Raw genomic sequence first — 12,893 nt, forward strand, 5'->3', positions numbered from 1 at the left:
AAATAAAGAGGGGAAAAACGGTAATTCTCGACTATTGAGCTTTCTAGAGAATCCCACCACTCCAATAGCCTTCAACATGTTGATGTGTTGGTAGTCACATGTCAAAAAAAAAAAAAAAAGTTTAATCTGGGAAAACAACCCAGGATTTGCTGGCTCAAACCATGGCTTAACATGAAACTAAGGATGAAATTTCAAATCACACTTCGTTTAATCCAGTACTCAGAAAAATCAGAAAACCAAGAGCCCACGAAAGATTAACAAGGAGTCCATGAGGTCTGTAAGTACACACACTGTAGGAGCAAGCTATCTATGAACGCCTGCCACACAGTTCCACTGAATCAGATGTGCTGGCCCTAGCAATTACATAGCTGTACTGTAAGGCCAGACTACCTGCTTCGTGTACCTGGTCTGTCAAAAACATCAAACTGTGTGGCCACGGAGAGGAAAAAAAATGCAAGAAACTTCTGCAGTAGCTTTACAGATTTCTGTGTGGCTCTAAACCAGGTTGTGGGACCCTGCCTTCAGAGCCATGAAGCCATTCTCACATCATTCTTTCAACAGCTAGTGACTTGCTCAGAATTACTTCTATTCTACGACCAAGACAAATAAAAAAACCCATAAAAACTCCAACAAAACCCGTATGAGAAACCCCCCCACGGCCCAAGGCTGACCTTCCACCCAGAAAAACCCGGTTGGCCCAACCGACACCCCGCTGGGAAGGGGGAGAGCTGTCCCAGGAGGAGGACGGTGACTTTAGGGAGCTAAAGCCAGGCCCACAGCGGAGGCCTGAACGCCGATGCCGCCGCTGCGGCAACTCAAGCCTCCCACAGAGCTGGCAGCGCCGGGCCGCGCCGCACCTCGCCTCCCGCCCGACTCCCAGCCCTCCCTCAGAGCGCGTACCCGCCGCCGACCGGCGGGGAACGGGGCTACTCTCGCCAAAGGACGCGGGTTTGACCAGTACGGACAAGGGGACAAACCTGGCTCCCCCAGCCAAAGCGCCGGCCCACGGCAGGCCCCCGCCGGCAGCCGGGAGGAGGAGCGCCGGAAGCTCCCGGCAGCCGCCGCTCTGCCTGTCATGGCGGCGGAGGTGAGGGTGCCCGCGCTCCCGCGGCTCGGTCGCCGACAGCGGCGGGTGCTCGCACGGCGGAGGGAGGAAGAGGGCGGCGGCGGAGGAGCGGTGCCCCGGCCCGCGGCAAGCAGCGGTGGGCGCCGGGGCGGGAGGGACGCACCGCGGCCCGTTCTCCCTGCCCGTCCCGCGTTCGCTTGGGAGGCGTTGGGCCTGTGGGGCGGAGAGGCCCCACCGGTGCCGTCACCCAGGCTCGCCCGTCGCCCCCTGGCTTGGCGGCTGCCAGCCCCGTTTGGGTCGCCCCAGCCGGGGGTGACGGACGGCGGTGTCCCCATCCGCCGCCCAGCGCCCCAGGCCCGCCAGGGTGAAGGGAAGAGCGCCGCCGCCGTGCCCTTCTTGCGCGGGGAAGCGTCCGTCCGTCCGTTCGTCCCCCACCCCGTCGTGTCCTCAGGGGGACACGGGGCGGAGACGCGTTGCAACCGGTCACGCAGGTCTCGCTGCTCTCGGCGGTTTCTTCGTCTCTTTGCATTGCCTTTTGCTGGTGGTCGTGGGAGAGGGATCATCCCAGTCGTGTCCAGCCACTAAAAGTTGTTTTTTTTTCCCCTGCGTTTTAACGACACACAGGCTGTTTTCCAAAGTATGTATTTACATGTATTTTTCTTCCCCTAGGTATTGTTTGAAAACCCACTTGATCCGACATGGCTTTGATCAGCCGAAAAAGCTTCCAGTTTTATTCATCCAGCACACCAGCAAGCAGGTCCATTTTCATGACCCTGAGCAAAAGGTTGAGCTGTATCAGTGGGCAGCAAAAGCCCCAAAACTGTAGCTCCGTAGCCATGAGGATGCTATGTTTCAAAGAGAAATCTCAGTATATATTTTGTAGAAAAAACCACGTACAACTGCGGATACAGTCTCCTTCTGTTAATGAAGCAGTGCATCTTTGTGGAGATACTGGGAGCAGTCCTAAATCTGATAATGGGCGGATGGATGAACAACTGTTTTTCAAGAAGTTGAACGGCCTTAGTACATCGAAAGAGATTTTTTATTTTCTTAGCTCTCTGGAAGTCATGTCTGATACTATGGCATCAGGAGCCCTGCAGAGGATTTCTGAAGTTGAGGTGGATGACAATGGCGTGAAAAACCCCGAAGGAGTGTTAGAGAATGAGATTTTCAGGGCATTATGCTTGCAGTTTGAGTTTGAATCCGCAAAACTGTCAAACACTGGGCTGCTGAATGCATTGCAAGCTTTGATAAAACTACGTGTAGATCCCCAGAGTACACTGATGGCAAGCTTGCTTTCAGAGGGTGAGGAACGGCTTGGTAAAGGACAGCTGACTCTTAAAAATCTGTGTGCTTTTGGAGAGAGTTTGCTTGAGTTGGAAGCCCCAAGTTGTGCAATGCTGGAACAAATTGTGAGGCACATGCAAGAAAAAGATATTGAGAAGTGGACTCCTAGGGAAATTGTGGTGGTTTATAAGATGCTGCAGGTGACTGTCAGGGAAGGGGAACAATACCAAGACTTGTTAAACAGACTAAACAGTGTCACTTTAACCATAGTTTCCCAGCTAAGCCCAAAGTTTATAAGCACAATACTGAATTCACTGGTTGTTCTTCATCAGACTCAGGCAGTTCCCTTAGTGGCGGCACTGTGTAAACACTCTGTGAGGCATATTCCATATTTCACAGGTGAGGAACTGGTAAATATACTGGAAGCCTTCCTGTACTTTGGACATCGTGACCAAATTTTCACAGAGGCACTGGAAACACATGTTCCCAAGTCCATCTTTACCATGCATCCTCAAACAGTCGTCAAAGTCATGCAGTATTGCTGCCGAAAGATGATCCTTTCTAAGCCCATCTTTGATGCAGTGGCGGAAGTTTTCATTTCTGATGCTGACAGATTTAGCACTGACCAGATTGCTGAGTGTATCATACCATTTGGGACTCTTAACTATCTCCCTCCAAGTGCTTCTTCCTTGTTTAGGAAGCTTGAAACCGTATTGCACACTCACTTTAGTCGCTTTCGGCCTCACACCTTGCTGAACCTGCTGCACTCATGTGTCCTTATTGAACGTTATCCGGTAAATTTTCTGCCAAAAATATTTAGTCCCTATTTTCTGCAACAGCTTCAAGGTAAGGAGCAGTGTTTCTCTTGCTACGTTACATATTTCTTTCTATTATGTGGTGTGTCTCTTGTCAAAAACCCATTTGCTACTAATTACACCCGTCAAATCAACAAAGATCTGAGTAAGGTGACTGGAGAAGAGTGATTAGGAGCCCAAAGATTGTTGCTTCTTTGTCATAGTTGCAGTTGTCTTTCAGTTTATATCATTTGGAGGAGTTTGAAAATTGCCCTGAACAATCTTAAACAGAGATTTGAAATCCCTTCAGAATTTTATTTCAGTTAGTCGTTCTGCTTTTCTAAAAAATACCAATGCTCTGTTTTTCCCCATGTTTGTCTTTTTTCTCATACAGGTTTTAGATGCTAAGTTATTCTGTGCAGGAAATGTGTTACTTTTAGCTCTGGCTGTTTAAATGTCTTTGCCTATGCCGTGACCCATGTGAATACTCACACTGAAGTGAGTTTTAACAAGGCATAAAGATTGGTGCTTTGCCTTGGTTTTCACGTTACTTTTAATTTAGAATCTGATGCGGTTATGTGATGCTTCTTCCCATTGGCATCCTGTCTGTCGACTACACTCCTCTGGTGGAGGCTTCCTGTGCCCCTTTGTTCCGTGCCCTGAGCTCCTTTCCATCTCTGCATGAGCACTACAGTCCCATCCCTGGCCCTATGGCTTACCGTACTGAGGAAAACATTATGAAATTTAAAAATCTACCCCATGGTTTATCCCATCTTGCTTAGCAGATCTTAGGTCTGCTCACCCGCTGCTTCCAAGACTGTCTTGTCTGCAAGGGCTGCCTTAATTTTTTTTTTTTTTTTCTTTTTCTCTCCTCCTTCTTCTGGTAAGTTTCTAGAACATCCCGCACGCGATAGCCTGTCCGTGGCTGTAACTGTTACATAATGCAACACTTTTGAACACAAACTTGAACAAAGTTTTAGGCTATAGATTTTAAGTAATCGTTTGTTAGATAGTAAAGCACTTTTAGCAGCATTATAGGGATATGTAAGCTACACCTGAAACATGAGCGACTTCTCTACATCTCAGCTAAGCTTGCTCGGTTAATAAAACTATATAGAAGGTCAAGTTTTCAAAGTGATTAGAAACTTTGGTCACTCAATTTTTAGCTGTTCAACATAGAATACTTTAAGAGCTTGATTTTTAGGAAGCAGACATTCCTTATATCCTAAAAACCAGAATATTCTTTAAAGTTCTCAAGCTGATACTTCAAAAACTTCCAGTTACTTTGAATATGTTTTTTTTTTTTAAGTCAATATAAAGGTATTCCACTAGAGTGGTCAAAGTTCAGAACAGGAACTTGAGAAGATGAGCTGCATGATTGGCATCTACACATCGTGATTTTACCATCCTGTAGTAATACTTTGCACGTAACATGAAAGATTCTTCAAGTATACACATATCCAGAAATTATTCAGTATTATCCACTACTTTCAGATTAAAAAAAAATAAATTCTGACCAAAACAATGAGATCCTGGGATTATAACTTACTTGGGGAGAAGGGGTCGTAGGAAGAAAGAAATGGGATATTTCTCCAAGACCTCAACTCAAATTTATTCTTCCCAGTAGAATGTCCTGCATCTCTCAGATCCTGCATCTCTCAGATCCTAGTTGTTTTTTTTTTTTTGTGAAAGAGTATGACAGCCTTAACTAAGATACTGCTAGTTGTATATTTTTTAATATTTTTTATGTTGATGATATTTCTCTAAATAATTTCCTCATTTTTCTAACTATGTCATTTCACAACTGATCTTTCTGTTTGTTCAAATGGTGATCAAGGATAATAATGATAAAGTAACTTTGCTGCACGTTAAACTGAAAAGCTTTTCCTAACTTGAAGGTACATCTGAAACCTTGAATATTTTTGTTTCAGCTCAGCCTCCTGGTTTGGACAGAATTGTTACCTCCCAGCTAACTCAGCTTTTTCTGACGGTTACCCTGGAGTGCCCATTTTATGAGGTATGGTACATATGAAACCAGAACTAATGTCAGCAAGAGGTGATAAGGTCATTGAGGCTCTGTTGATAATTAATTGAAGACTCTCTTTCCCATAAAAACATTGGAATTGAACAAAACAGGTTTTTTTTTTTCTTGATGAAAATATGAAGCATTTATGTCTGTTTGATTGACTTGATATGTTTGTATGTTTGATGGAGCTGAGTAGCTCTAAATTAAAGTGCTTTTTGAGTATTCATGAGTATTTTTTCAACAACTATTCCTTTTTTATGTTTGACTTGTGAAGTCTTGGAGCACAAAAGAGATCAGGCACTTCGATATTGGCCTGACCGCAGAGGAATGGAAACAGTTGTGCATTTCTCATGAGCGATACGTTCAGTGTGATAGCATGGAAGCTTGCTGAGAATATTCTGGTCATTGTTTACGGTTTTGTTTTGTTTTTAAGTTTTTAGCAGATCATACCTGAGACTGTAAGTCTCTCAATAGATATGGCTTTGAAATGCACAGCGTACATTTTGTTACATTAATATGAGTTAATGGCAAAAGTGTTATCTCCCTTTTTCTTGTCTTTGATTTGGTTTTCTGTCATTATGTAGGGTCCCAAACTCCTTCCAAAGTATCAAGTAAATGTCATTCTCACGCCTCACAGTTCCCTGGATATTCATCTCCTCAAAAGGGTGAGGACTGGATTACTTTATTTACTGAAAAAAAGAATATATTTTGCATCAGAGGTGTCAACACCATATTTCTATACAGTTGGTAAGTAACTTTTCCTTAGATCAATAACAAAATGTGTACTTACACTGTCAAAACTTTAAGTTCAGTTATTTTCCAGAAATATTTTTTTTTCTTCCCTTTGTGTACATTCTAAATTGTGCAAATGTGGAAAAAGTAAACCGGAATACAAAACTCTGTAGAAGGTCTGAAATGAGGAAACATTATGGGAACTTGTAAATGCATTTTCAAAGTGAGAAAGAAGAACTGGGAGAGAAAATAATTGCAGTAGTACTTGGAATTTCCACAGCCAGTCTGCACTAAAAATAGCTGCTAACTCTTGTATTCTGTATTTTTACTATCAGCTCCCCTTTTACTTATCCTGTAAACGATTTGTATAATGTAAAACAAAATGAGGCAATGCTGCTTGATTGATCTCTGTGTTTTGGTGGTGAGAAGAGAAAGGGAGACCTGGAAGGTTGTCAGCCCTCTGCCCTGCTCAGCCAGGCTCCTATCCCTTAGTAAGAACTGTTAACTACATATAGTCGGTGGGGGTTTGTGGACCAAAAGAGAGGAGTGGCCAAACCAGAGTGTTTCATGTGCCAGGAAAGGAAACTGAGAGAATGTAATGATGAGGCAGGATGGGTGGAGGATAAAGAAGGTGTTGAGGGAAGGATCTCTTGGACCCCATAGACATCGTAGTGATGAAAAAATAATAGAGGAATTACTCTCCATTTTTACTCCAGAATTACTCTGCATTTCAGCTTCCACATGAGGTTGAAGGTGGCAGGGCGTAGGTCTCAAGCTTTGTTTGCAGATTGACATGATCTATAAAATTAGGGAATTAGTGAGGAAAATAAAAGGTGGGGGGCGGGGAGGGAGAGAGGGGGGGGGGGGGAGGGAGGGAGAGAGGGAGAGAGAGGGGGAGGGAGGGAGGGAGAGGGAGAGAGGGAGGGAGAGGGAGGGGGAGAGACAGAGAGAGACAGAGAGAGACAGAGAGACAGAGACTCTCCCCAAAGCCCTCAAAATTCCAGAGGCCCTAGCCAGGCCAGCCAGGTTTTTAGTGGACTTGGAATAGTATTTTGCCGTTAGCATTATGAAAGGCTGAAGTGTTACTAATCATCACTCATTTGTGTTAAATAGCCTATACACATCTTTTGCAAGCCTCCGTGATTGCGGTAGTATTTCAGTTATTTTGTAAAACAATGAACTGTAAGAGGATGACAATTACAGTAAACAATTTCTTCTATGAAATGAGTTTTAATGTCACTTCTCTTTTCATCTGTACTAGATATTGAGATTAAATTAGATGAAGAAGGTTTTGTATTACCTGCTGCACAATGTGAAGAGGTACACAGACGGTAAGAGAATAAGAGAAACCCCTGGTAAAATGTTAACTTTGACAAAGAGCATCTGGGGTGAAACCCCAGGAAAAATTTAAGCTAATTGGAGTTTTGCCATTGACCTCAACAAAGTTCGTGTTTCACACTGAAACCACTGGCAAAAGGACGAAGTTGGCAGAATTAACAACCTGCACTTTTTCCTCGTTTTGCCTCCTGACTATACAGTGTCAGACAATTCGTCTCTTTACCAGTGTCAGTCAGGATCAAAGTGATCCTGGTTTGGCTTACCGTAATGTATTTTGATCTTCTGCTACTAATTTTCAAATTAAAACCAAATTCATTCTAATTGAGTGCAACACGTAAATTTAACACAGTTTAAGGCAGTTTGAGTTCACAAATGTACTTCTGCGAGGAATCGCGTGTGATGAGGATATTTGCTACAGATGCTGTTTTTATTGAAAAATGCATAGGTGTTTAAAACATATGTTAAACAAGGATTATTTTGAGAAACCTTGGATAGAAAGTTAAGCAACCTGCCTATGTGGTATTTGCAGCTGCACTTCTGCGGATAAAGCAAAAGTCTTTGAAAAGGTTATGTTTTCTCCAGTTTAACCTTCACAAGACTCACAGACTAATATAGGTTCCTTCAAAAATCCCATGCTTAAATGTTTAAGAATGGGCTTTTTTTTTTTTTTTTTTCTTAAATTACAGCTTTCATGTGTAAGTAAGGTCACAATATACTTAACATAGTGAAAATTTAAGCAACTTTTTTTGCAGTGGATATAAAAATTATGGTTTGAGTTTATGTGATTTTTAGCATCAAGGGAAAAAAATAGTTATAATTTGTGATGCTGCCAACCATATGTACAGGTTTAATTTAAACAGATTTAGATTAAATTAACTTTAACTTAAACTCTTAACAGTTTTAAAGGTACACTGATAAGTGTACCAGGCTGGAGAGGTGGGCCCGTGCCAACCTCATGAAGTTCAACCAGGCCAAGTGCAAGGTCCTGCATCTGGGTCATGGCAATCCCAGGCACAAATACAGGCTGGGCGGGGAATGGATTGAGAGCAGCCCTGAGGAGAAGGACTTGGGAGTGCTGGTGGATGAGAAGCTCAACATGAGCAGGCAATGCGCCCTTGCGGCCCAGAAGGCCAACCGCATCCTGGGCTGCATCAAGAGAAGCGTGGCCAGCAGGTCGAGGGAGGTGATTCTCCCCCTCTACTCTGCCCTGGTGAGACCCCACTGGGAGTACTGTGTCCAGTTCTGGAGCCCCCAGCACAAGAAGGACATGGACCAGCTGGAGAAGGTCCAGAGGAGGGCCACGAAGATGATAAAAGGGCTGGAGCACCTCTCTTATGAGGACAGGCTGAGAGAGTTGGGGCTGTTCAGCCTGCAGAAGAGGAGGCTCCGGGGAGACCTGATAGCGGTCTTCCAGTACCTCAAGGGGGCCTACAAGAAAGATGGGGAGAGGCTGTTTAGTAGGGCCTGTTGCGATAGGACGAGAGGTAATGGTTTTAAAATAGAGGGGGGTAGATTTAGATTAGAAATTAGGAAAAAGTTTTTTACGATGCGAGTTATAGAACACTGGAACAGGTTGCCCAGAAAGGTGGTGGAGGCCCCATCTCTGGAAACGTTCAAGGCCAGGCTGGATGAGGCTCTGAGCAACCTGACCTAGTCAGGGATGTCCCTGCTCCTTGCAGGGGGGTTGGACTAGATGACCTTTGAAGGTCCCTTCCAACCCTAACCATTCTATGATTCTATGATTCTAAGTTGAATAAATATAGCTGCTGAAACGTTGTCAAGCTGAGACAACTATTTTTTATGTTTCTCCTTCTAGAAGAATTCAAAATAGCTTACCAATAAGAGCATTAAAAATATCAAACTCTTATTAAATCATATGGTAATTTTTGTCCAGAGCATATAAATAAGCTTTTCAGATCAGTTTCATTTCAGGCTTTCTGCCTCGCACCCTTAAACTGAAATTGTCCTGGACTGGGTAACTCTCATCCTACATCATCTCATTCTAGGAGTTATTAGAGAGTAAGAGGGGAGATATTGTTTCATGCTTCTTAGGAACTGCAATAGTTTGGTGACCAAAATAACTGTTTGTTTGGTTGGTTTTTTTAATACTACCCTTGTCCTTAATTTTAGAATTGCCCTCTGTGTTGATGGTCGAAATAGATTTTGCGTTAATAGCCGCAATCTGTTGGGAGAAGAAGCTATTAAACAGAGACATCTTCGGTTACTTGGTTATGAAGTTGTGCAGGTAAAGTCCATAGACAGTGGTTTGCCTTTGCTCTGGCTAACAGAACAAGTAGAAAATGATTATTTTATAATGCTTAAAACTCTAGTTGCAATTACTTCCCGAGGCAGATGCGGTCTTGTCCTTTCTATATTATTTTCTCTCTGCCTAGCTTTTGCCTTTTTAAGGGTGTTACAGAAATTCCTTTTTCTTCTTTGGATCAATCAGTGTATTCTGCTTGTGTTTTCTGCAAATAGTGGCTGCTTGAAGGAGTACTTCTCTGCAGTGATTAAGGTTCAAATCTTGACTTAAAAGAAAATGTTGTCTAAGAGTTCAGTAGAATTGGGATTTTTAATTAAATTTTTTTTAAAAATGGTCTCAATTTGGAGTTTAAAAAGAGGAGTTAAAAAAAATTAACTGCTTTGTATTGTGAATAATATTTTCACAACAGAGTATATCCTTTATTTTGCCTGTTGAATTAATAGGAGCATTTTTATCTTTAAACATACTTTGGACCAAAACAATTACTTTTAGATTTTTGAGATTTTCTTTTCCATTTATAATCGCTTACCATGTCAGTCTGACCCCATTATATTTAACTTAGTTTAAACTGTAATGGATATCACTCTCTGTTTTAGAATAATCTCTATGTAGGTGATTTACAGATCAAGAATATGCTTAGGATTAAATATTTAATTTAAAACCAAATCTTTGATTTGTAATCTTACATCTCTCCTTAATGAACATGAATCTTACAGTTGTTTATTAAAAGGTATTTCCAGCAATCATTTTTGTTTTGTTTCCAGATTCCATTTTTTGAGATAGAGAGTCTACAAAATTACAGAAAAATGGCAGAGTATCTGCACAAGAAAGTCTTTCCGCATACATATGGACTCAGCTGTTGACATTGAAGAATTATACTAAATCACAGGTTGACCTCCTGTACTATAAACTGTAAATACTGTGCATGGAAGAGCAATTCTGTTTTCTAAGTAACTCCACCTACGATAATTTGAGCTTCTGGATGTGAAACCTTCCAGTATTTGGAACAATTGACATGTAAAAAGTAATAAAGAGCAACATATTTTCTTAAGTGTTTTATGTAAATATTTATTATAAGTTAAGAGATGTAAATGCCAGACAGTCGGTGCTGTGTTTCCTTTGTATTTTCACTGGTTCTAACTCAACTGCAAATGGACAGATGTGACTATTAAAAGATACTGTCTGGTGCTGAATGTACAGAATGTGCCATGCTACCTACCAATCAGGCCTTTTCTTGACAGTATAAAAGGAAATTGTGCAATTTACTCATAGCTGTTTGTGTGATTTCCCAAGTGTTTCATAAAACTAAAATTTGCAGTAGTTGCACAAGCAGTATTGGCTTATTGCTCATACTTGAGAGATGTAGAGTGCTTTTCACTAAATAGCAATGTCTTACAGAAAACGAGAGCATTTTTATTTAAAAGATTCACTTTACTTCATGAAAGAACAGCTGCCACAGGAGAGTGGACTTGCACAGCTGTCTCTGTGGGGTCTGGGTACGTACTATTGGTAGTTTTGTCCTTGGTGGCAGTTTTAGCTTAACTGGCTACATGGGGTCATGTATGCACTCCAGAGTTCCTTCAGTTTACAGCTGGCCATTTGAGCCGAAACTGAAATTCATTACACTCTGAAGCTCAGAAGAACTATGTCCTATGCAGTCCTTTTTTATGTACAAGTATAAATTTTGGCAGAAGGGTGCAGCTGAGAACTGACACTAGTAACCACTTCAGCCAGAACAAGCGTGCCCTAACTTGGGTCAACATGTTGCTTTACAGGTGGATGAAGGTAAAATAACAGAGCTTTAGTTCCAATCACATAACATACACTTGATGAACTGCCATGTGAAACACATTTTCAAGTTAGCTTGTGCATCCTGTCCTGTGTGGAATTACTGTGTAGCGAAGCAGAATTCCCTGCATCACCTGGTTTGATTTTAACTATTGTGATTTGATGCAAAAAAGGTGAAACTTTTACACCCTTGAAATCTGTAGATTTCACCAGAACATAGAGAATGTGGCCATTTTTTTCCTTCCAAAGCTGCTGTTAAAGATTTGGGAGTTGCAGGTGTCTGTCAATTGTCCCAACAATCCAAACTGGAGATTTTTGGATGCAAAAGCCAGCTCTATAATATTATTTACATTGTGTCATGCTGTGCTTACAGCACATTGGTGACCTAACAACAGTTACGTCCTAGCAAAAGGGAAATTGAAGTGAAATGACTGAAATGTGTTTGCAGACATTTATAAAGAACTTGTCCCTAATACAGAAGAAACTGTCAAGGTATTCTTTTTGACACTTAACTGAGCACTGAAGGGAGAATTTGGCCACTCAGAACTGAATGAGAAACCAGTAGTAGGAGGAACAACCTGTGAAAAGCTTTCAAAAGTGAGGAGGGATGAGAAGGGACTGAAAGAGAAGGGGGTGACACAAGCAAAGAAACCACAGAGGAAATCTGATACTGATGTGGATGACTCAGCCTTTCTGCACTGTGGAAGTGAGCTGGTGATGTTTATTTCTCACACAGGCCGGAAGGTGGTGGTGTTCCCAAACACTTGATTTCCCGTAGTTTTTCGAATGCAGATTGCTTGTAAATATAGTAAGACTTCTTTTAAGTAGTCTTTGTACTGGCTGTCCCAAACTGAAAATAACCTGTCTAGAATATAGCCATATTCCGTTTCATTCTTCACTGGTATACATTTGATACTGATTTTTGAAAAGGCATTCTGGTATTGTTAGAAAACATTTCATTCTCACTTTGTTCTTACTGTGATTCCTTTCATTTCATGCTGCTGGACTTGTTTAACGAAGTATTTATTGTTGAAAAGGAATGTAGCAGTTACTGCCCTTTTGTCCCTAGATCACTGAATACAGAGAAACTTGCAGGCGATGAATAATGAAAGTAATAAACCTCCTGGAATGGGCTGCTCTGTGAGCTCTGCTTCATGCCAAAAAAGTTTGCTTTATTTACTACGTACCCAGGCCCGAGATTAAGTTGAAGTTCTTTGGTTTTATTATTTTTTACTAGGAGACTCACTGTGTTCACAACAGTTTTCCTATGTGTAAGTAAGTACCTGACAGAACTCCAGTGTCAATCAAAGCTGTGGACTTCCACTCCTTGATGTGGTACGATCAGTCTGGCTGTTCCTTTCTGAACGATACTGCCTCAGCTTTAAACAACAGCAGAATCAATGGCTCTTGAGAACCAAACTGGTGCACACCCTGCAGGAGATATTCCTTCTCCTGTTACAACTTTAGTACTGGATTCAGTGAGAATTTCAAGGCACTAAATGTTTAAGCAGGTTTAGACATTTACTCTAAACATGCTTTTTTAATGACTACTGCTCAAATTCGTGTGTTTTTTTCCGTCCTTTCTACCGAACTATTTTT

The 12,893-nt window shown here is 41.9% G+C and overlaps 2 protein-coding genes across 6 annotated transcripts in view; one reads left to right on the forward strand and one right to left on the reverse strand.

The window, feature by feature from the left end:
- The window catches only part of MTRR (5-methyltetrahydrofolate-homocysteine methyltransferase reductase), a 33,223-nt gene extending 32,048 nt beyond the window's left edge, over positions 1-1,175 (reverse strand). For 2 of the 4 annotated variants that reach the window (XM_086740392.1, XM_086740396.1), the window contains exon 1: positions 901-1,175. In XM_086740392.1, the coding sequence (XP_086596518.1) occupies positions 901-1,077 (177 nt within the window). In that variant the 5' untranslated portion in view covers positions 1,078-1,175. The remainder of the gene's footprint in view (positions 1-900) is intronic. The other 2 variants (XM_086740394.1, XM_086740395.1) reach the window with 1 other exon arrangement.
- FASTKD3 (FAST kinase domains 3) lies at positions 997-10,557 on the forward strand. Of its 2 annotated transcripts, none has more exons than XM_086740398.1 (7): positions 997-1,087; positions 1,736-3,199; positions 5,079-5,164; positions 5,758-5,920; positions 7,167-7,236; positions 9,374-9,488; positions 10,271-10,557. In XM_086740398.1, exons 2-7 carry the CDS (start codon positions 1,765-1,767, stop codon positions 10,367-10,369), a joined length of 1,968 nt encoding a protein of 655 aa, XP_086596524.1. In that variant the 5' UTR covers positions 997-1,087; positions 1,736-1,764; the 3' UTR covers positions 10,370-10,557. The 2 variants fall into 2 exon arrangements, with proteins under 2 accessions (XP_086596524.1, XP_086596523.1); XM_086740397.1 differs by having other exon boundaries at positions 1,083-1,202.
- The last annotated feature ends 2,336 nt before the right edge of the window (positions 10,558-12,893 follow it).

Source organism: Chlamydotis macqueenii, chromosome 2 (assembly GCF_036417535.1).
Source record: "Chlamydotis macqueenii isolate bChlMac1 chromosome 2, bChlMac1.mat, whole genome shotgun sequence".
Classification (NCBI taxonomy): Eukaryota; Metazoa; Chordata; class Aves; order Otidiformes; family Otididae; genus Chlamydotis; species Chlamydotis macqueenii.